The 24678-nt window shown below is 40.9% G+C and overlaps 1 protein-coding gene across 1 annotated transcript in view; it reads left to right on the top strand.

Annotated features, from left to right (window-relative positions):
• Nucleotides 1–23891, top strand: part of CDK8 (cyclin-dependent kinase 8) — a 50236-nt gene extending 26345 nt beyond the window's left edge. The window contains exons 5-13 of the mRNA XM_010158861.1: nucleotides 1932–1989; nucleotides 4762–4893; nucleotides 6916–7059; nucleotides 9081–9150; nucleotides 10176–10248; nucleotides 16472–16569; nucleotides 17937–18015; nucleotides 18138–18293; nucleotides 22576–23891. Coding sequence (XP_010157163.1) covers nucleotides 1932–1989; nucleotides 4762–4893; nucleotides 6916–7059; nucleotides 9081–9150; nucleotides 10176–10248; nucleotides 16472–16569; nucleotides 17937–18015; nucleotides 18138–18293; nucleotides 22576–22701 — 936 coding nt within the window. The 3' untranslated portion in view covers nucleotides 22702–23891. The remainder of the gene's footprint in view (nucleotides 1–1931; nucleotides 1990–4761; nucleotides 4894–6915; nucleotides 7060–9080; nucleotides 9151–10175; nucleotides 10249–16471; nucleotides 16570–17936; nucleotides 18016–18137; nucleotides 18294–22575) is intronic.
• Nucleotides 23892–24678: the final 787 nt, after the last annotated feature.

Below are 24678 nucleotides of genomic sequence, written 5' to 3'. Positions count from 1 at the left end.
CAACCTGTGAAAATGCCGGTGTGTGTGTGTGTGAGGTGTCAATGTATTATTTGTCTGAAAAATTGTAGTGCCTATGTAATGTATTGTTAACTCAAAAAAAAAAAAATTAAGCATTTAGCTATATATACCCCAGATGTATTGAAGCAGCTTTTGTGAAAGAAATGCATATTTTTGGAGTCACCAAGTCCCATTGAGCATAGCAATAGAGTGCTTTATGTGGTGAAATTGTGTTTTCTTACCTAGCAGTTTGAATTGCTTTAAACTTCAACATTAACGCTGCTTATTTATTTCTAGGACTTTTCTAGGAAAAAAATCAAAATTAAATGCTTTGTGAGCTGTGTGTCCACGTACTGCCTTTTATGTTGAAGCAGTGCTTACCTGGAGTGTATGCCTTAATTTAACAAACATACATAAACCAACCCAACAAAACAAACAAGCGGGCAAGAAACCAGAAAGGGGTGGTTGTGGTGTGGGACACAAGTAGTTCTGCACATGACTGAGCTAGCACAGCACAAGCTGGATCTGTTGTTGTTGCTGTGGGAAAGATAATGGCATGTATATTACCTTTTTGCTAACAGTGAAGCTGTAACATTTTCGTCTGTCTTTAACCTGCTCTCAGAGAAGAGATGCAACACCTCAAATTCCTTTTGTGTATTTTGTATGCGGATTGTACAGTTTTAGAAATCCATGTTGGAGCTTTTCGTGAGCAGTAGTAATTAGGCTTCTCAAGGAAATTTTTTGCTGGATTATTATATCTTTTGCAACTTGTTTTACACAATATGAATTGCTTCTAGAGTGCTATCAAACTGTGGTCCTTTGTCTCTTTGAAGGTGTTCACACCAGAGCCTGACAGATTCATGAAGACTTGAAAATTTCCTAGAATATGTGTGTGGTAAATCACACTAAAATATTGACATTTAAGAAGTATTTGGGATACTTCTTTCTTCAGATCAGTTTAAACTGGGAGAGCAAAGCAAGAGCTGTAACTCAGCCTCATTGTAATTCTGACAGTTCACAACTGAATAGGAGCATCTTTTGCTCAGGATTTACACTGCGAATGTGTATCTAGATCACTCCATTTCAAAACATGTTTAGTATTTATTCTCAGCTTTAGTTGAGTTTCCTGACTCTTTTCTCTCAAAATAAGCTTTGCAGGTTTGATTTATATCAACAGCATTAGCATTGGAGGAATCTTTTCACTGCAGATGCTGACTGGATTATGAGGATGGCAAAATATATAGGATTAAGTAGTGAGTGGTTATGTTTATAACCAGCTGATCTCTAGCTCAGTTCTTCAATTGGCCTCCCTAGTAAAAGAAGGAAAGGGGAGATGGGGAGAAAAAGAATGTAAAGGCAACACTTTCAAGTTTTACAGGTATCTGAATTGGTATAAACTTCTAAATAGGAATAATTTAGGTTATTTTTCTCTCCAATCTGAAGTGATATGGTAATGTTTAATCTGTATGTCACTTAAGTATATTTTTTTTTTAATGTAAAATGTGTCTGCAAATGTGCATAATGACCCTGGGCAAAGCACGTTGTCGAGCTGGCTTCCTGTCCCTGTGGTGGGAGTGCAGGCGGTGGGCAGCAAGGGGGCTGCCTCCTGCCAAAAGGATCGAGGGTGATTTTGGTAGAAATCTCAGCATCTCAGTGACTGCCAGCTCGTGCGGGTCGAGGACAGACACCAGGGGTGCCGGGTAGGGAGCATGGCCCTGGAGCACAGAAACACTGAAAAGGGACGTGAGGAAGATGCAGTCAGGGAGAGCCTGTGTCTGGTCCTTGCACAGCTTAACCATGACAGAGAAACTTGTCATTTTTATCAAAGCGAAATTGATTTAAAACTGGCAAAACAAAGCTTAACTAACTTTTCAGAGACTAATGTTTAGGTTTATCGTGGTATATGTATTGTATATTTATTTTTTTTTCCACAGAAACCTGCTAATATTTTAGTTATGGGTGAAGGTCCTGAGCGAGGAAGAGTAAAAATTGGTATGTTTATATCTTTGATAAGTCCCAGTGTAGCATTTAAGTTAGAATGTTCTGAAGGTGCAGTTGTACCACCTAAAATAGTCACTGTAATACTAGTATGTGCCTGGGCACATTGCCTAAATGCTGTTTTCTGAGTGACTGGCTTCTTGCTATTAGTCCCATGCACCAGTTTTGACGATGAAATGCTGTAGCTTCATCAATACAAAGTGGAAAATGTTGTTATGTTTTGTTTAAGTGGGTGTTTGTGTGGGGTGGGGGATTTTGATATGGGGATAAAAATGACAGCTGGCGAGGGGGAAAGGAGGAGAAAGAAATGGGATTTTACATTTTCCTCCATTTACCCCTATAATGCCATGACATTACCTTGCTGCTGCTTATAAAATCTAAATAGGGAACTACTCATTCCTACAAACCTTAAATTTCATAATGGAAACGAAGATGGCGTTTAGTCTGCAAAATGTTCCTGAAAGGGTAGACAGGTCCCTTGGAGATAAACGCAAGGGATCCTAAAAGTCCAGAAACCACAGTAATCCAGCCAAAATTCTTTAATCAGAACTACTGCTAAATGCTCAAGCTGGGGTGTACCAGGGTAGGAAGGACCCAACGCTTTCCCCACTACTCTAACATTTGGTGGTGGGAGTCACTGTTCACAGTGAGAGGACAGCTTGTAGAACTTCAGTTGCTTTAAATTAAAGTAAATAAATAAACAAGAATTAACTGTAGTCTAACAGTACTAAGGTATACCAGGCTGTGCATTAGGGTGGCGGTGCTTTGACAGCAGACTGCTAATGCACAGCCTGCTTATATTTGCTATGGTAATGCAGCCCCGTATGGCAGGGCTTATTTTAAAGCTAGTTCATCTTTTCCACTTCCCTCTGGCTTTCTTTTATGAGATTATTCTTCTGCATTGTTGCTCTGTACTCTTACCGTATTGTTTATCTGAACGATATTGTTAATCACTAGTGTAATGATTCGGGGTAGGATTTTCTTGGAGCGTTCAGTGCTGCTCTACTTCATCTCTTCGCCCTTTGAAATCCAAGGAGCAGATGGGTCAGGGCTGAACACTTCTGCAGATCCTACCCTGAAAGTTTTTAATGCCCTTCCGAGGTTTAAGGTTGACAGTTGAGATTAAGGTCTTCTCTGTACAAAACAGGTACAGCACGGACAGCGGAAGGGAAAATTTCTTCCTCTTACCTAATTCTTCATGGAGCGTTTGCTTCCAGAATTGAGAACGTAGGTCATCCTCTGGGCACGTTCACTTCCAACCGTGGTGGTGATATTTGCTGTACACAACTACTTGATAATAATTGCACACAGACCACCCATTTATTTCCTAATTTAGAGTTTTGAATTAATTTGGGAATAAGTTAGAAGACAACTAAATTTAGTCAGACTTTGCTAATGGACAGGTGAAAGATTCTGTATCGGACCACCAGTCCTCTGAGCCATCCATTCCCAGCGGGGGAAGAGGGAGGGGGACCCTGGATTTCTAAGTGTGTTATCAAAATGTAGATTTTTTTTTCTTACTTTCTTAAGATATTACCACAGCAGGAAAAGAATGCAGAAGCTATGCCCATACCAAGGGCTTCCACTTTTCCAGTGTAACTAATTTTTCTAAAAATACATAACTGGTATTTAACTTAAAATAATTTCATAGCCTTTTTGTGTCACTCTGAGTCATAAATTCACTTTCTGCCAACAATTTTCCTTATTTTTCATAGTTAATAACGGCTTGATGATATCTTGTAATTGATACTTTAATGTACAAAACTGTAAACTGTTTCTCTTTAAATGCTTTAAAACAATCATAAATAGGAATGCATATGAAAAAAATATGAAGGATTGTGTAGTCAAGTTAGAGACCCATATTTACACTGCAGTTCTCCCTCAGCCAGTGAGCTATAGTGTGTAGGTCCTTTTCCCTCAGTATGGCTACTCATCTCATTGGAATCTTTATCAGCGTGTGTGTATCCCTGCACCACAGAGTCCCTCCCTTGGGATTTGGGGAATGGTGGGTCGGTAAAGCAATTTGGTGGGAGAAGGTGCATATTTTAGTCTCTCCCCATTTTTTCCTGTATCACATCTGTTTGGTAGTTGAGACTATTCTAGGCAGTTGTTTACTACCAATTCTAAAAAGCAGGTTTTAATGATATAATGCCCCCAAACAGAATTTTAAAATTGTAGCCTAAATGGTATTTAGTGCTGGTATCTTGGTACTGGAAATACGTCTTTGACAGAAAATTAGTGGGGAGGTTTAGCTGGTGGTTTTGTGTGAAGGAAATCTTGCTACAGCTAGCTTCATGAGGAGGGAGCTTTTGTGATGTGCACGTATGTATTATAAATCATTCTAACCTTTGCAGAACCTGCATTTTGCTCACGTTTAAAATGCTGCTTCCTGAAAGATTATCCTGTAATAATGGAATATTTTACCTGAGAGTGTCAGGTAAAATGAGTCAGGATTTACCAGTGTCCTGAGAAGTGAGTTGATGCGCTTTTTCAGAACAGTGGTTAATTCTTTGTTTTAAATGGCTCACGTTAGTAATGATTTATAATGATATACTTTCTAGGTGATGACATCCCATAACTTCTACAAAAGCTTTAAGAAAATCTGCTCACAGAATTCATACCTGCTACAGTCTGCGTTTGCATTTTATTTATCAGTGATGGTAGCACTAACAAGTAAACTCAGTTTGTTAAAAAAAAAAAAAGAAAAAAGAGAAAAAATTGGTAGTTTTCCTCAAATTTTAAAGCATCTCTCTTTGAATTTTGCAGCTGACATGGGCTTTGCCCGATTATTTAATTCACCTCTGAAGCCTTTAGCAGACTTGGATCCAGTAGTTGTAACGTTCTGGTATCGAGCTCCAGAGTTGCTTCTTGGAGCAAGGCATTATACCAAAGCTATTGGTAAGTAAATTGGGCAAAAACTTGCTATTTTGTTCTTTATATAAAGTGTACCCAAGTATTGAAGTGTTCGTAAATAGCACAAAGGACAGTAGCTGAGTTAAAGGTATGTTACTGATTTCTTGAAGACATCTGTGAAAAATTTAGTTTCCTGTGATCTCTGGCTACATATAGGAATTAAGTATTTCTGGGTTTTGGCTCCAAATAGCCTGTTTACATGGCTTTCACACATGACACTGATAAGTGCTGGTAGAGGCAATGCAAAATACAGGTGCATCTTCAGACTATTAGTAGAATCCATACGATGAGGCACAATGCCTGGATTTTATCTAGCGTAATGAATACATGAAATAAGGAATGTACAGAATGGGGAATGTATTGGCTGCACTGAAACCAAGCTGTAAAACTGAGCTGTGTTTTAGGCTCTCTCTGTCTTTTTCAAAGCACATGTGTGAACAGGAATTGCTTGAAGTAGTGAGATGTGGTCAGTCGTGTAACAGGCTGTGATGGTGTATCCAGAAAAAAAAAAATTCTCAGAATACAGAAGATGTGAGGACAGCATTAGTTCATCAGCTTAATGCTGCATCCTTCTCACCACTTAATTCATACATCCCGGTCTGAGTTTTAACCCTTTCTGCGTGGCACAGTTGATTCGCGCTGCTCTTGCCATCTCAGGGGTAAGGGATGACAAATGGCAGGAGTCCTGTAGGATGGGGGTAAGGGTCACCTTTAGTGGATGCGAACAGCTTTGCCATGGAAAGGAGAGAGACTGTAGGGAAGAGGACCGGGAAGTTTTTCTCTTGGTGGCTGGTTTAAAAGAGATGTTAAAGCCTGACAACTGTTTTGGGTGAAATAACTTCCCCTGCAACACTCCACTTTGCACAAATTGTGTGTCAGCATATGTGTTGTTGTTTCTGTAGCTTGAAAAATCTCCTCAGACCTTAGTAATTTTTTTTAAGATTGTTTCAGTGTTTTTGTCAGAATTTCTAATGTTTGACTCTAAATGTGTTTTCATTTACTTTTCTGTTAATACTATTTCTTTCGGAGATTAAATATATTCCTTTATATGTTCCATTAAACTGCTTTTCTTGTTGTGTTTGCATGGTCCTTCACTTTACTGGCACGTTCTGCTTGCAGCATGTGAAACTGCATGAATGGTCATAGCCTTTAGTACATAATTTTTTTCAGCACAGATAAAAACTGGCTGTATAAAAACACTGAGTAATGGGGTTATGCTCTGCATCATTTGCTTTTGTCCTTGTTCATGACCTTTTCTTGTTCATTCAAGGTTCAGCGTAGCATTACTTTATGTAGGTTAAGAATTGCATTTGTGTACACTAGGGGAAAAAAAAATTGGGAAAACAACTGGGAAAAAAATCAGGCGATCTGATTTTGCAAATCAGGACATAACAGATAAAACGAGGGGTTTTTTTGTTTTTTTTTTAAGCGGATGTTCTGAAAAAAAGGGGTGAGGTAGGTGGGCATGGGAGCGGATTTTCTTGTTACTGTCTTTCTGCAGAGTGTTACTGATAGCTTTTAGCTTGTTTCAGTATCACTTCTTTTAAAATTGCATTTTTTGGATAATTTAATACTTATGAAACCCAGTGGCTGCTCAGAGAGGGCATGTTTCTTGGCAGGGACACTATGGCAGTGGATGGGCAAGATGTTGGTTGGTTTTTCTTCATTGGTATTCTCTGCGTCGACAGTTACCAAATAGTTTCCTTCGTGTTTTTTTCTTAGTCACATTAAATTTTTACAGCAGTAAATGGCAACTACACTTTAAAAGCCCCACAAAAACTTGTATGATAGTCTCTCAGCTCCTGTGTAGTTAATGAATTGAGTACCTCTATCTGTAGCTAAAAGGAAAAGTCGAGGAAATGTTGCACTTCTACAATAGGAACTTGAAGTTTTCAATGCAGGGACCTTATCTCTGATAAGCTAAAAACTAACATTCTACCTCACCAAGAGGCTTTTGGAAAGATTGTTTTGATTATTTTTTTTAATTTCTGTTTTCCTTTTTTAAAGATATTTGGGCCATAGGATGTATATTTGCAGAGCTGCTAACATCAGAGCCAATATTCCATTGTCGACAAGAAGATATCAAAACTAGTAATCCTTATCACCATGACCAGCTGGACAGAATATTCAATGTAATGGGATTTCCTGCAGGTACATACTGTATTTTTTTATCACTGCTGTTCAAAGAAAGATATCTGTATTGCTTTCTTTGTATATGAAGGTGGCAGCTGATCAGAGGAACAAAGCTGTTCCAACACTATTTTTATTTAATGAGTTATAAATCTAGAATCTAATGGTCATTAGGTATTTTTCCTATAACTAATGATAGGATTATCTTTGACTGTACATGTACTGATATTTTATATTTTTAAAAGGTAGTGTTTAATGGTGGATGATTAAAAATCAGAATGAGTATTTCTGTGTCTCTTCAGTACTGATTATAGATTTAGAAAGCGACTGATTGTATGAAACCAAGTGAAAATCTATACATTTAGTGACTATGATGCAGATGTTTAACTCATGCTGAATTAAACATAACATTTAGAAATAGAGTAGGTGGGTGGGGTTTTTTCCACCCTTGGTAGAAAGCTTTTAGGGTGGAGAAAATGTCTTTATTCCAAACCAGAACAAAGAACTGGTTGCATGAACCAAAACAAGTTACAATGTGGATATCACTTGTTGCATTTTCCCCATAGTGTTGGTCGTATCTTATTTTTCTGTAGGCTGCCTCACATCTTATCGTTCGTGCTTTGTTTTCCAGTGTTCATATGGTCGCAGATGTCAAGTGAACAGGGGTTATTTTTACTTTTTGGTCATCTTTCTCCTTACTGCTCATCCCCTGCTGTTGTCACCATTAATAATATTTTTCTTTACTGTTCTGGTGGACTTTCTTCTTCCCATCTCATGAATTTTGTGGTCTTTGTGTGCCTCTAGAGTTTTTTTATTAAATTCACTCTTATTTTTTCCTTTGGCTTTTTTTTGTCCTTTATGTACTTCACTGTTTCTGTACTGCTGTAGGAGATTCCTGGAAGTGTTGCCTTTGCATACTGAATACTTTTCTTGAATTTTGCATCTTTAAGCAATACTATCCTTTTCTGCTTTTAGCCTAGAATTTTACCCTTTCCTCAGCTTTTCTTATTTCATTTGGGATTTACATTGTCTGTGCAGCTTAGATAAACAGAGGATGCTCTTTATTATTGTTTTCTTGATTGGCTTAAATACTTCTTTCTAATGGTCTGCATTTGATTTTTGAAGGTCTTCAGTTCTTAAGCAGGAAATACTATTTTTCACTTAATTGCAGCAAATTTTTTTTTGCTTTTTCATTGACACTTAACATATTTGAAACTGTTTCACGTGTCTTTGGGATAGGGAAAGAGAAAAATATTTTACTTGGATAATTAAATAATTAATCTCTGATTGTATTTATTCAGTTAATATTTTTAAGCTCTGTGTTCTGCAATTGTGGTAAGACTTAATAAGATCTGACTTGAAGCAAGCTGCTTGCCCACACAGCCTTTTCGGGAGTTAGAGAGTGTAATGCATTTAGGGCTAGGTGCTGGTAGTGTCTTTTGCTTTATTTTTAAATACATTTCTGGATTTGTCTACACAGAGAAGCTGAGATTAAGTAGTCTTTGAGTGTGCAGATGTTACCATTTCTTAACCTTTTGCTGGCTAACAGTATTTCTGTTAGGTTGAGACAGCAGAAATTTGCATGGTACCTCTGGGCATTTTCCTGTGACTAAAGACAGTGCTCTCAGAAAGGAAAATACCTTAGGAGGAGACAGCATTTGCCAGCGTGACGTGCTCCTGTCCGGAGATCATGGCTGTGCCTAAATAAATAAAGTAACAGTCCTGAAGGGTGCAAGTGCAATGGCTGACGTGTTTTTCTTCTATCTTGTCTTTTGGGCATATGGTGATCTTCACTGTAGCAGGCAGCTGTTTTTTAAAGTTCTTGAGTTAATCAGCACAGAGCTGGAACCCCTTAGGTGGTGTTAAGATTTATTGTGAAGAGGTGGTGAAGGAATATGAGCCAAACAGTATGAAGAAATAAGTAACTGCAAGGTTAGAGAAGCAGACTAAAAAAATAAATCAGGGCTACACAGTTACTTGGAAAACCTTTGTTTTATTAATGGAAAAATGAAACCAGTTATTAATTAATATTGATTTTGCAGATAAAGATTGGGAGGACATTAAAAAGATGCCTGAACATTCAACTTTAATGAAAGATTTCCGGAGAAACACGTAAGTCTGCCTTGAGTTGAGCTTCCTTAAGAAAGTGTGTTTTGCTTCTGTCTCCTACATGTAATTCCTTGTAGCTGAAGTTGTTTTCTGTGTAGATGCCAAACAAGTCATGGCATGGTTATGACTTAGACTGTGAAAAAAGAAACATAGAGTTGTTTCATAACAGTGAACTTGGCCTGTTGAGCTTTTGGCCAGAGACGGGCCGTAAGCGGTGAGGTGGCACGTGTGAAACCGGTGGGGCCAGCGAGACCCCACACAGCTCTGAAGATTGCAAAGCGCGGTTTGTCACGGCCGCCTTGCCGTGCTGGGAATGACACTGCTGTACTAGCTGCGTAAAAGGGATCTGGTAACCTTATGCTGTTTCCAGCAAAGAGGGCGAATAATTGTCAGGTTTGGTGTCTAGAGGAGCTTATGAAAGCTAAAGTAAAAATACCTTTCAGTTTTGCTGTCACATTGCCAGAGTCTAATGCCTGCGCTCAAGTCCCCACCCTGTTGCCATGTTTCCATGCTGAGGGATTTGGGGCTGTGCTATCACACACATTTCTTGCATCTGCCATGCCATCGTAACCATTTAGAGGCCTCGTTTCTGAGCTCCTCTTCAGAAAAGTGAATCCATGGATGTTGTTGCAGTGATCTGTATGTTGCAGGAGAGGGTTCAGATGGCCGTAGTGCCTCTCTCCATGTTGACTGGCATTAGCAATATTCAGAATGAAACTGTATAGTAGTAAAATTGCTGAAAGGCAGTTTAAATCCAAGTGATAGTTAGCTATCTGCATGTGGGTGAAAGTGTGCTGTTTGTGTGGATGTGATGTGTTTTTTCAAGCATGTGAGGGAGAGATGTATTGCTGTAGTGTCTGAATGATATTTTTTTTTAAGCTTTCTGTGGTGGTGCTGTGGTTTTTCCCTCCTTAGTGGATTAGCAATGGAGACTAAGCCAGTCTTACATGTGTTTTGTTGTCACTAAGAAACCTTTGCGGTATTGGTGATTTGCATATTATAAATGTCACTTTTTTCCCCTTTTCTAGGTATACCAACTGCAGCCTTATCAAATATATGGAAAAACATAAAGTTAAACCAGACAGTAAGGCATTCCACTTGGTAAGTTCCTGCTTGAATAAAGAAATCAAACCTGTCATGTGAGTTACAGTGGTTAGAGTGAGAGTTGAGGTGGTGTCAAGTACACTGTGACTAACTATTTTATAAATATTATACCTTATTTTATAAATGAAGATAGGAATAACTGGTATTCTCCAATCTGAGAATTGCAAAACCACTTTATCTTCTCACATTGATACAACTCTGGGTTAGGTTCTGTACCAAGTCTTTAAGTCATGGTTAGTTTGTAATTGTATTTGGAGTGTTGCTGCAACTCTTAGCCATTTTGATGCTTTACATAGTTTTAATAGCCTGGCTTTTACTTCATTTTTAACCCTAAATGTCTAACTGCTTACTTATTCATTATTTAGTCTCTAAAGTTTATATTTATGTATATATGGAGAAAGAATTTAAGTGTGTCTAGTTTCTCTGAATAGACATTCTCCTTACCTTCATGTTTCCAACTCAGATTAAATGTTTTCATGCTAGAATTATAAGATAAATATATTTGGGGGGCTGGGGGGAGTGGGGAGAGGGAAGTAGGAAGTTTTTTGATCTTGGAAATGGGAGGAATAAATTGAGAGAAGGGAAGACAGTTAAGAGACCTGGGTGTCTGAGGACCATGTGGCTTCTGTTCAAGTCCTTGGAAGCTGTACCTTTTCTGATGATCAGACCCAAGGCTTTTTTAAGCAGCCATCTTCCTTCTGTTCAGCTCATATAAATTTTGTAATGCATCCTTCAGAGCAGGTTGGAGGCAGTATGCTTCCTGGGGCATACTGTGTGAGCATTTTTAAATGGGGGTTTCCAAGCAGATGAGTTATACTGTGTGCAGTGTATGGTAGAATGTGTATTCAGGGTTCAGATTAAAGCCAAAAGTGTAACTAGCTCAATCAAGTAATCATTCCAAGAAGTTACCTGTTGGTTGTGCCATTATGCATCATTTACACTGAAGTGTCTCTGTTCTCTCAAGTTAAAAGTTAGTGAAATCAGAGATGTTTATATAAGCAAGAAAACTAGTCCTCTCTGGTAGAGGTTTTGGAGTTTTGATGGGTTTTTATATCCAGGCACAATTGTAAGCTGCTGAGCAGTCTGTATTTTTGTATGTAATGCATAAAATGTTTGTGTTGATATGTGAAGAGCTAAAGTGCTCATAATCCAGTCTTTACCATGCAACCATTTATATTAGAGTTTCAGAAATGCTCTTTTTGTCTTTACAAAGATGTTCTTATGTTTTAGTATGACAATACTTAGTTCAGAAAATATATGCAGCATAGCAAGTGATTAGTACCTCATCCCTTTCACTGCCTAAATCGTATTTCTGAAAACTCTTGTTATTAAGTAGTTCAACAAGTAAAAACCCATGAACATGAATTATGTGTTAAATATGATGATTTGTGTAGGATGGGGTTTGAATATAACAACTCATCCTTGGACTCTGAAGTAAATTGAGTCAATTTTGAGATCTTTCTCATTAGCAACTCTAGGCAGGTGTTCCATAAAATCATGCAACTGCGTGCATCAGTACTTAACCTTTCTAACTTCATCTTCTTTGAGAACAAACGTGCTGCTTGTCACCTGCAAATTTGACTTCTGGCATATTTGGAGTTTAAAGCTCTCAAAATTAAGCTTATGTTGCTGTTCCAAAATCTGAAAGAAGCTAATTATCACTAGTAGCTGATAAATAGCTGAGAAAAATCAGTCAATTCTGCTTATTAAAATAGGTTGCATTAGATTTTCATATTGTACCTAGGCAATCATGGAACAGATCCTCCTAGAAGCTATGCTAAGGTACGTGGAGGACAGAGAGGTGGTTTGAGACAGCCAGCATGGCTTCATCATGGACAACCATGTGCCTGCCTGACCAACCTAGTGGCCTTCTGTGATAGTGTGACTGCAGCAGTGAACAAGGGAAGAGCTATGGATGTTGTTTGTCTGGAATTCTGGAATTTTGCCTTTGACACAGTCCCCCACAATATCCTTCTCTCCACATTAGGGAGAGATGGATTTGGTGGGTGGACTGTTCAGTGGATGAGGAATTGGTTAGATGGTTGTATCCAGAGGGTAGTGATTAACAGCTCAGTGTCCAGATGGATATCGGTGACAAGTGGTATCCCTCAGGGGTCCCCGTACTGGCACCAGTACTGTTTAGTATCTTCAGCAATGTGACATAGGGGAATTGAGTGCACCCTCAGTGAGTCTGCAGCTGACACCAAGCCAAGTGGTGTGACTGTCAGGCCTGAGGGAAGGGATGCCATCCAGAGGGATTTGGGCAGGCTGGAGGGGGGGGCCACTGCCAATCTCAGGAAGTTCAACAAGGCCAAGTGCAAGGTCCTGCACCTGGGTCAGAACAATCATAGAATCATAGACACAATCCCTAGCAAAAGTACAAGCTGGGTAGAGAATGGATGGAGAGCAGCCCTGAGGAGAAGGACTTGGGGGTACTGGTGGGTGAAAAGCTGGACATGAGCCGGCAGTGTGCGCTGGCAGCCCAGAAAGCCAACCGTATCCTGGGCTGTATCCAGAGAAGTGTGGCCAGCAGGTCGAGGGAGGGGATTCTGCCCCTGTACTCTGCTCTGGTGAGACCCCACCTGCAGTCCTGTCTCCGGCTGTGAGGCCCTTAGTGCAGGAAAGACACGGACCCGTTGGAGTGGGGAGGTGAAAGTGAGTAGGTCGGGCTTTGCTGTACATCTTAGTGGTCCATAGAGAGACTTTACTTGGATGAACACACTGATCAACTGCTGCCTCCCCCAGTCGCTCCCGTTCAGACCCTACCCACTTTCCCCTCAACAAAACTTGTGCCAAGAGCGAGTGCTGTATGCAGTTTGGATGGTGTCAGTGTCACACAAGCTAAAAAGCAGGGTGTTTAGTAGTGTAGACACAGCCGTGTTCTTTTGTAACTCTCATAGATATAGATTGTGAGGGAAGTGCTGTGATGTTTATTGCTAATTAGCTCTAATAGGATCCTTTGTTTTCTACTGTCAGAACAGTTCACTGAAAATCAGACCCCATTGGAAAACCCTGGTCTTTCCAAAGTAACATCTTAAAACTGTGTGGAGGCTGCTGAAATGGGAGAGTGCCTTGGGTTTGCCCTCAGTTTGAGGGTAGGCTGAACTGCAGAGGGATGCCTCGGACCCCTCCAACATAGCCTGAACGAGTTCAGTGACTCTCTCGCTTCTTCCAGAGATAATCCAAGATCCTGCTCTCCCACAAGCTGTCCATCAGCCTTTTACTCTCTGCATCAGAACAGATAAACTGTTTACATCTACTATTGTAAAATATGCCACCATTAGTAATTCCAGGACTAACAAATCTAAAGTTTGTTGTTGCTGCCAGAAATGAAATGTTTTGATTTCCCAACTTGAATTAACCAGATTTTTTCCCTATTTTCTGACATACACGCACATGGTCCCTTTTCACATGCAGAACTGATGTGTTACATGAGACATCTTTGGCTCCTTTCTACTTTTGCAGCTTACATTTTTTTCCACTTTCCTGATTTCCCCACCCCACACAGACTTATTTATGCCCTGGAAAATGGGTACGTGGTGCTGCTCCCGGTTAGCCGAGTGATGCTTCATCTTTCACTTGGTTGTGGTGGTCCACATCAGCGGTAGTGACTCTCCCATTCATTGCTGATATGTAGTTTACTGTGGTTTTATAATGTCATTCACCCAGGTGATGTTTTGGTTGAACAGTTTTTTTCAATACTTGTAATACGAGGTGGAAGATTCACTTCTGTGCTGGCACCTGAATGAGGGTGCAAAACAGGCCCTTTGATCCCCTGTGTGATAATGGTTGCACAGTCACTAAGCTTTTCTTGTGGTTTCTTCTTCCGTTGCCGATGATGACCAAGTTTGTTCACGTCTTGTCAGCCCGTGATGGACAGCTTTAACCTCATCGCCAGAAGCCGTGCCAGAATTTTGCAGTGTTTTTTAATGGTGATGCCTTTCAGCATGTTGGCAGTTCTTTCTCATTTTTCTGGCTCCTGGGACTGCTTTTTGAGCTTTTGGGAGAAACAGGAATTGTTCTGCACAAACTGATACTCTACAAAGACTGCATGCAGACTCCAAGAGCTGAAATAACTTAGTCTGGTGAAAAACAAAACTGGGTTGGTGGTGGTAATAAGTCTTTATTATGTTCTTAACATGCCGTTCAAACTGAAGGCTGGGGAGGGGAAATGTGCTTTCTGACTGTAATTACTTGCAGAAGGAGGTCTGCATCGTGGGTGTGTATGCTCACTCCATAGCTAGTGGAAGGAGACAGTTCAGACATAGATCATGACACCGGATCTTTATAAAAAGGTGAATTTATTCCAATGGGAAGTGTGAATAGCAAATATGAAATTGCTTTTCTTCACCTATGTGCTTTCTACATATCTTGTTAGATCCACGGTTTAAAAACCGAAAGCGATAGGTTGGAAGCGTAACATTTCTTTTAAAGGTCATTGACTGTACATCAGGGTGTAGTTTTGCCTCGGATAGCTGCATTCCATGGTGAATCATGAGGACTGTTTTCCCTTTTCTCTGTAGTACCTGCAGCTGCTTCTGTCCGTGGCTGTAGCTTGTCCAGCATAGCTGTGTTCTGCAAAGTTACTGCTGAGTGCATGGGGAGAAATACATGCACATAGACCAGACCGGAATACAAAACACTTACTTTTTAAATGCATCACTACTGTTTCAGTGCTGGAGTTAAATAAGATGACTTTGGTCTGTTATTCCTAAAAGGGAGCAAAATCTTCAGACCCGTGGAGGCAGCATGATGTTTCTAATGCCTTTTTACTGAAAAATTAAAAAAAAAAAAGGCGTGATAAAAGTAGTGACCAGCTACTTCTGAAATGTTTACAGAGGTGCAAAATGTCAGTGGAAGAGTAAAACCAGTACAAACAGTAAAAATAGGTTTTAGAATTACCTTTCAGTCCTCCATGTTGTGCTGAATTTAGACTGTTACTGGTCTTTAGTTACTCGAGATGATTTTATGGCTGTGTATCCTAAGCTTTTTCATGGCATGTCCTGCTAAGTAGTAATGTGTTTAACTCTTTATACACATTTTTCACTTTGCTTTGGTTAAGTCAGTTTTGTTTTATTAAATTTTCATTTGTGTCCATTACTTGAGGATTTTTGCTCTGCTGCCTCTTACCAAAACATCAGTATGCTTTTATTTTTCAAGTCAGGGATTGTGCAAATGCTAGGTGTGCTTCTTAGCCCTCTCTTAACACTTCCTCCTGGGAGTAAGTGGTGCTTTCTCAAAGGGTAAGGTTTTGCTGGATCTTTAGTTGAACTGAGTTCAGCTGTTTTGTAAAATACTGCATTTTGCCTCGTCTTCTGCATATTCATACTTTGTGGTCATTGTTGTCTTTAACCAACACAGGCATTTGGGAAAGATTGTTCTCACGTAGCTGATACCCAATTCATCAGTTGTTACAAGGATAAAGGCTGATGGTGAAACAGCATCAGGGCTCAGACTTGATGAGCTTATGAAAAAGGCAGCTTATTAGATTTCTCTAGAGTATTTTGCATCATGTCATGCAAAAAATAGACTTAAATTCAAGATTTTGCACAACTGCTCTTTTGAGCAGCGTGTAGCAGACAGATGTGTTTGAGACTCCGTGTTTTTCAGAATAAAGCGCATACTGGAGTGGGTGACAGCTATATGGGCAGGTGGGGGTTTTGGATGTGTTGACTGGCACTTTCTTTCATAGCATAAAGATTTTTCTAAGGATTGATTTCCTGTAACATCTTTAAAATACTATGGATGACAATGGAGGTCTGCTAATGTGACCACACTAAATAATGAGCAATGATGGACATGGAATCACTTTTGCTTATTAATTGCTAAGACTTATTTAAATTTAAAAGGATATGATGATGCTTCTTGTTGTAAGTGCGGTTTAGTTGAAGAAACCAGGCTAAATATGTGCACGTTACATCTTCTCCTGGGACGTGAACAGGGCATTAAAGCTGCTGGTACGGCTGGAAACTCTTCGAATGGTTTTGTTCCCACATTTGTGACTGGAACTGACTGAGTGTCCTGGGCTTTGCAAGTAAAAATAGGTGTTCGTTGGTGGGAAATGGAGTTACTATTTTAACAAGAGAGAAGAACGTGGCTATGCCACTCGTGGTTAGGATTTTGAGTTCAGACACACTTGTTTCAGCTTGTCTTTCAGGAATAATACAGTGAATATTCTGTAAACAGTAACGCAGAGCTTTTTGTCTTTTATTTTGTGCAGCTTCAGAAATTGCTCACTATGGATCCAATAAAGAGAATTACCTCAGAACAGGCTATGCAGGATCCTTACTTCTTAGAAGATCCTCTTCCCACATCCGAGTAAGTGGCCAGTTTATTAACCTATCAGTACATCGAGAGAGGCCTCAGAAATGCGTGCTTTCTCTCTGCTGTAAATACGGGTGTGAATATTGAGCTGAATGCTCACCGTCCAACAGCCACTGAAACGCCATTTGTGGTTTCTAAAATTAAGTAGCGTTCTTATTAATCCCTTGCTTTGTGGAACTTTGATCCTATTAGTCGCAGCACTAATCTTGTTATTCACTGACAGGTTGATTGTGCACGCTACAGATCTTTGTAGACAACTGCTAAGTGCCCGCAGGTCCAATTCTCTGCTCCAGAATGCCAGACGACACTCTCTAATTAGTTTACATTTTGCTGTCTTAGCCCCTGTTGTAAATTCAGTGGGTGGGGGACGTCAACTCTGTCTCTGTGCTGTCCTTCTTAACAACTTAAATCCATTTTCTGCAGACACTCCTCTTTTTTGTTTGCACAGGGAGATTTTCAAAAGGAAGAATATTTAGGGACAATTAATTATTAAATATGAACTCGCTCCCTTCCCCCTGCAATGACTAGCCAGAGAGCATGAATGCACATCTTTTTAGGAAAACTATTAGCACGTCACATACGATTCTCTACCGTTATCTAGGGAAGCATTTATAAAATATGGTATGTATATTTATAAGCAATTAATTCAAAATGACATTATTTCACTAAAACCTTCTGGGTTATTTATAATGGCTCCTGACCTGTCTCTGTGACTTAATGTTGTCATGTGAATGATTTGCCTTTCCAGAAACTGCTTTTAGGACAGTGTTAGGCTTTTTTCTTAACTTCAGGTTGGCATTTTAATGTGAACACACAATGAGTAATGCTAACAAGTGTACAGAGACTTTATTCTGAGTACATTCTGCGGTGTTTAAGGGCAGGTAAACACTAGCTTGTGCTAGCAGTACCAAATTCATGGGGACCATGAGATATGAATCGACAGATGAAATTTCTGCTTATTTTTAAACTTTGTTCCAGGTGATTTTATTAACAGTCAGCGGAGTTTCCAGGGGTGTTTTTAGTTAGTCCTGAGATTGCGAATCATGCTATAGCTGCATTAAGACAGGTCTTTTTGCCCTTGCTGGTATCTAACAGGTGGTGTAGTTTACCAGTTACCAGAAACCTTGAAAACTATTAGGAGTTAAAATGTGTGTATGAGGCAACTGAATATTAAAAATAAATGTGAATACACTTACTAAGATTAGAATAAGATGAAAGAAAGACAGGGACAACTTCTCTATTAGTTACAGGTATTAGGCTGTGGCTCGGGCAAGTTCAAACTAGCATGGGTGAACTATGAGTCTGACAGGTCTAACCCTTCTGTTCTAATACAGTGATAAATAGACTTTTTTGGGGGGCAGTGTTTTTGCAGGTTGTCAAATCCCTTACCCAAAACGAGAATTTTTAACAGAAGAAGAACCAGATGATAAAGGAGACAAAGTAAGTACTAGAAGAACAGTGTCATCATGCTTCACTGGCTTTCACACTATTTCCTGTTTTCATGTTATTTCACGTACTGCTTTTGAGTTGAAATTTCTCTTTGTGTTTAAACAATTGAGAAGAACCAGCAGCAGCAGCAGGGCAATAACCATACTAATGGAACTGGTCATCCAGGGAACCAAGACAACAGTCACACACAGGGACCCCCACTGAAAAAAGTGAGAGTTGTTCCTCCTACCACTACCTCAGGTGGACTTATTATGACCTCAGACTATCAGGTATTTCTTTTATTCATATATTGTGTATTTAGCTCGCATATTTTAAGTGTCTTGAAGCTGAAAAAGTAATTCTGTAAATGTAATTGTATTAACTGTATTTTTGGACATCTTTCAGATGTTTTTTCAGATGGACTTAGTTCATGGTTTGCCTGTGAATTGATATGCTGTTGTTTTTTAAGTTAGCAGTTTCAAGGAAATTGGGATCAGATATTACAATTACTAATTTATTATTTTCATATTAGGGAGTGCTGATTGTGGACCAGGAGCATGTTGTGCTGCGCTTTGTATCACCTAAAAGCGCCTTTCTGTGTTTGAACAAGCCTTTAGTGGTAGGAGGCAGAGGGCATGGCAGTAAACAAGCTGTGATAGAAGAATCTGACCAAGAGTTTCAGTTGGACAAATGGATGGGAAAGCAGTACTTTGGATGACAAAGAGAAAGACCTGACGTGATGCTGTCATAGTCTCTGGTTTGAAGACCAAGGGAGATTTCAGGTTGAGTAAGCCCAGTATTGTAGAGCTGAAGAGACATGTGAGGTGGTGGCAGTCAATGAATAAGGAAGAAGAGGGGAGTGTAAGAGAAAAAGCTTGAGGAAAACTTGAAAACTGTCTTCTATTCTTGCTGCATTTGAGCTTATGGTCAAACATTAGGAAATTGGAAGAATCTGGAGAAGGAGAATATCCGAGAGTCATCTCAGGGAATGAACCTGAATTTGTGGGTTTGGATGACATTCTTCTCTCTGATCTCTGGGAGTAGAGTGAAGGACAGAACCTTTAGCTAATGCAAGCTAAGAAATTACAAGCCAGGAGCAAGGAAGACTTTTCAAATGATGTGGATAAGAGCAGCTAGGTGGCAGATTTTTGGAAGCCTAGCAAATAGAAGATCTCAAGAGCAGGCACGCTGGTGAGAATGTTAGCCTGCAAGAACTGATAAATACTGGTTCACATGGAGTGCGTAGTGCAGAAAGCCACTTGGAAGGGTGTCTTGGACAGAAACGAAGGATAGGGAAGTCAGAAATTGCTGGCAGTGTTTTCAGTTAATTTGAAGATGAAAAGGGATAGTATCTTCTTCCCCTCCCAATATCTGGAACCCACTTCGCTATGCTTATGTAGCAAAATATAGGGAGAATTAAAGAATGCTGTCAATAAAACTGCTGCTGTCAACTTGCTTTTCAGAATTTCCTACTGTTTCTCCATAAACACCAATGGATTTGGAATCTTTTATTTTTAGAGTTTGTTCTTGAGAGTACCAGGTGGTCCCCAGAGGCTGCCTGGAGGCATTACCACCCTCATCCTTGTATAGATCTATATATTTCCATCATTGGGCAAAGCTTGAAAGTACTGAAAACCATAAAACAAGGCGATTTTCAGAAGCACTACTGTGAAATGCTTCGTATAATCCCTAAGTGCCTTTGCTCAGCTTATCCCAGGGTATTAATAGTATATCAGTTTTCAAGTTGTTCTCTTGAACAATAAAAAGTTTGAGTAGCTTTGAACAGTGATCAGCCTTAACTGCAGTGCCACAGTGTGGGGTGCCTCCAAGTATAAACATGGTCTTTCTATTAGTTGGGTTGTGCGTCGCAGAGCGCTCCTTTACAGCAGATTCACCCCATTCAAACTGACAAGCTGCGAAGTTGATTGCTGGTTGGGTGTCTTAGCTGGCTCTTTCTACTGCTTCTGTTCAGTGTGTGTATTTTTAATGTGGCAAATGCAACTTTTAATCTTCCCCTCACGTTGAGCCATATATCTGAGGAGATTGATGCAGAGGTTGCATGTCGGGGAGCTCCATTTACATGCCCCATTTACACGCCCTTCACCACCTCGTATTGCTGCTGCAGCTTGGCAGTTTGTTCAGACTTTGGCTTCCACTTCTGTGAGCAAGAGCTGAGAATGCTGGTTGAGAAGGCTGAGGCTCAGATTGCTTCAGTGGGAGTTGATGGTTTATTTTCAGGTCATGCTCATCAAAACTTTTGTACTCTCCGATGTCCATCCCAGGATTGTAGCTGGGGGCAGCCCTTGTCAAGAAATGTGATTTCAGAATGCTTTTGCCTTGAGATAGTGATAACTGCTACTCAGGGGTTCGTATTGGTAACTTGGCTGCTGCTTTTTGCTGCCTCTTCAGGAGGCAAAACACCTGGTTTTCAAATAATAATAAAAAAAAAAAAACAAACAAAACACCCCAAACATCTCCCTGCCAGTCTTGCAAGAAGGCAGCAGGTAGATTTGTTCTGAGTAGGGTATCTGGAAAACATGGTGATTAGCAGGAAGAGACCTGAACTTGCTGGCACTGAAACAAAAGCAGTTAAGAGTTGCTGATTTGGTGGTTTCAGATCTCCCTGAAAAAAATTCCTTGCATTTTTTGCTTCTGCAACTTGAGGAGGCTGCAGACAAATATTATGAGACAGCCCTCTGTTCTTATCCAACACCTGTTCCTTTGTTCTTCGTTTAATTTGCTCAAATTCCCCATAATAAAACTTGTGAAGAAGGATTGCCATCTCCTGGGCAAGACACACTAAGACAGTTTCTCCATTCACTCAGAAGTCAAATTACTCTCTGCAGAGCAAGTTGACCTTGTATCCTTTTCTGCCATGCATAAAAATAGTAGACACGTGGCACATGGACTTCCCTGCCTTCTCATTTAAATCTGCAACGTGACGCTTCCAAAGGCAGCGTGACTAAACAGGCTGGAGCAATTCCACTGCTCTGAGCTTTTGCTTGTGATAACCCCCTGGGTGCTTAACAGTATTCAGGAAGGATTGGGTATTTACGTTTGTTCTTAAACAAAAGGCATTTGTTGCGCTGGGTGTCACGAAAGAATCTGATGGTTTTTAATTGCCTCTGTCTTAAAATAAGATCTGGTTTAGAAGTCAGGATGCAGAAAGTCTTTTCAGCTGGCATGAATGGTCAGTTTTTAAATGGTTGCACTTGTGATAGCTTCCTACATACAGGAGCCATGCTTGGGCAAAAAGAATATTCAGGGATTTCTGCATCCTAGAATGGTTTGGGTTGGAAGGGACCTTAAAGACCATCTAGTTCCAACCCCCCTGCCATGGGCAGGGACACCTTCCACTAGACCAGGTTGCTCAGAGCCTCATCCAGCCTGGCCTTGAACACTTCCAGGGATGGGGCATCCACAGCTTCTCTGGGCAACCTGTTCCAGTGCCTCACCACCCTCTCCAGGAAGAACTTCCTCCTGATATCTAATCTAAACCTCCCCACTTTCAATTTAAACCCATTACCCCTTGTCCTGTCACTACAGGCCCTTGTAAAAAGCCCTCCCCAGCTTCCGTGTAGCCCCTTCAGGTACTGGAAGGTGCTATAAGGTCTCCCCGGAGCCTTCTCTTCTCCAGGCTGAACAAGCCGAACTCTCTCAGCCACTCTAATGCTTAGATTGGAAATATCACCTGCAGTGAGATTTTTTTCCTTTATAATGCATGGTGTGTGAAGAAGTTACTTCTAGGTTAAAGTTGAAGCAGGCACTTGCTGGTTTGCTCAGAGCTGCTTCCAATGGTGAATGCTCCACTCGATAAATCACTGTAGAAATGCTGGTTGAAAGGGGCCTCTGGAGACCATCCAGCCCCACCTCCCACTTGAAGCAGGACTATTGCTAATGCTAAATCAGGTCAGCCCTGACATCATTCAGCTGAGTCTTTAAAACATCATAGATAGAGACTTCACAGCCTCTGTGGGCAACTTCTGCTTGCTCTGTACTAGGCTCTGTGAATTCCCCCCCAGCCACCATCTATGGCCAATTCCCCCTGGACACTTCCACTGAGGAGCGTGTGGCTGTTGGCTTTAGCTCTCCCTCAAGCTGCTGTACGCCTGCTGCTACACGACTCCTTAGCCTGAACAGTCACAGTGTGCTCAGCCTTTACTCCCAGGTGATGCAAAAGGGTGGCAGGCCTGTCCTTTATCTAGGAGAGGCTCCGGGGCACTGCAGAGGGGCTCGTTAGCAGTAAGGTGCCCCGTTTGGACCTGCACCCTGACATTCCTTCTGGGCAGGGGAAGGGAGCAAGCAGAGGAGACCACTGCTGTGTAACGTGTAGGTGTACCACGGCGGGCTGGGGGCTTGACTAGGGTGGGTGTAGCTTCGCGGGAGGTAATTAGGATGGTAACTGCCGTTTTCTGCTCTGGTATTCCTGACGTTTGTACCTGCTGTAATCAGAGTTAGCGCAGCTGCTTTGGCGCGTGCTTGGTACTGCTGGAATCGAAGCGGTAGGTGAAACTGCCTTGCGATGTTCCTGTGACGAAGGGTTGCGTCTCCTCTGCTTTTGCCCCTCTGCAGCGTTCCAACCCCCATGCTGCCTACCCCAACCCCGGACCAAGCACATCGCAGCCACAGAGCAGCATGGGATATTCAACTACCTCCCAGCAGCCGCCCCAGTACTCGCACCAGACGCACCGGTACTGAGCTGCACCCCGATAACGTCGATGCACTGTTGCTAATGCTGCAGGACCGGCCGCGCAGCTGCCTGCCTGGAACCCGGCTTGGGCCGCGAGAATGTACTGTACAACCGCACCTCCAACCTGTCCGACCGCCACGATCCACCCCCTTCCACAGAGCGGAGTAGTGGCTCCCAAATTGTACCTGTTTTTGGGGTTAGACTTGAACAGAAAGTGCTAGCACAGTTTGTGTTGTGGATATGCTACTTCCATAGTTTACTTGACATGGTTCAGACTGACCGATGCATTTTCTTTTTCCCAGTGACAGTCTGTAGCAGTTGAAGCTGTGAAATGTGCTAGGGGCAAGCATTTTTGTTGTCGTATGTGGTGAATTCTCTTGATGTAACAACTTTTATCTGACCGGTAGTACACAACATCTTTGAACTGGTACTTGAAGCATACAGTATGTGTTACCATGGCAAAAACCAACAATCAAACTAACCGTGACTCCGACTGAGACGATTTTGATAGACGTTTCTTTTTAGTGACTTTTGTGGGTTGATTCATTTTCCACCTAGATCGATGTTTTATGACTGACAAGATTGCTACGATGAGATTTTTTTTTTTAAGAACATGAAAGCGTTTGCATTTCTCTTTTTCCAGCAATTACAAATGTCCCAAAGATTAATTTCCAACACAAGTTTTGGGTTTTGTTCTTGAATCTATGACTTGACTGGTATTAAAGCTGCTATTTGATAGTAAAATAAGTATGTTGTCATTGATATAAACATGTTTGGTTCAGCAAACAAACGAAGATTATTGTCATAGACAGTGTTTTATTTTTTTCCTGTTGGTGTTAATGATTTGTGAGCATGCTTTGGGATTAAAAAAGCATGAGTGATATTTCCTAAAAAAAGGTGCGGCATCCGTTCAGATATTTCGTCATGATTTTTGAGAACAGGCTTGGTGTAGTGGATTTTAAATTTCGTTCAGTTAATTATCTTTTTTTTTAAGTGTTCGCACGTTGTTTAGGGGTGCCATTCCTACAGCAGAGGATCAAGGTGTTAGGAGAGCCTTAGAATTTATGAGGAAAAACTTACATACAATGTACTGTATCAAACTATTTTACATGAATGACACAAGTATTCTGAATAAAAAAAAATCAAACATTGTTAAAACAAGGTGTTATGTAATAAATTTATTTTTCATAAATCTGCATATGACCTTTGGCTGTATTTCTTCGTCAGCGACAGTCCCCCCACACCCCCGTTGTACATCCATATCGGGTTGTGTCCTGAGAAACAGCATCTGGCAGGAATTTTTCTTGGAAGCGGGCAGGCTTCCATTAAATAAATAATCCTTCTCGGCAGTTATTTATTTAAAATAGCAGAAAACAAATACAGTGCCTTCGTAAAATGTCCTCACCCTGTTGCGTGCCTGTAGCTGATCAGCTGGAGCCCCCCTGAACGTGGGTTTGCCGCTAGCTACGCCGCGTAGATCAGACAGCTCCGTTTCGTCCACGGAATCTAGGGATGCTCCTCTCCCAGTAGCTCCGCTAAGGCTTCCGTAACTCCTCCGTATCCTGGTATCTAATACCACTCCGTGGGTTTATATGTACGTGCAGGACTTTCTGCTCCACAAGTGCTTCACGTAGTGTGAGTATCGACTGCTGCCGGACCCGGTCTCGTGCAGCGAGCTGCTGATGGGGCTGAGGAGCAGAGCCAGGTGGGTAGCCGGCCTGAAATGCAAACTGTCTTTGAGGTGAGGATGAAAATATCCGAGTGGAGTCGGGGTGGACGTTTTTGGGAGAGGTAGAACTGAAGGATAAAAAAAAGTGCAGTTCGTGCTGCTGTAGTAATACTGTGTGATACTCTTCATTTTGACATAAGGGCTGTCAAAATCTGCCTTTTCTCAGTTTCTGGAATAAAAATAAATGTAGAGGTGGGAGTGCCTTAAACTTTAAAAAATTGTTTTTCAAATTAAAGCCTTTTTTTTTGTTTTCATC

The sequence above is a fragment of the Eurypyga helias genome, unplaced genomic scaffold (genome assembly GCF_000690775.1).
Source record: "Eurypyga helias isolate BGI_N326 unplaced genomic scaffold, ASM69077v1 scaffold8049, whole genome shotgun sequence".
NCBI lineage: Eukaryota > Metazoa > Chordata > Aves > Eurypygiformes > Eurypygidae > Eurypyga > Eurypyga helias.
Note: the sequence above shows the minus strand (reverse complement) of the source record. Positions and strands in the feature narration are given on the sequence as shown.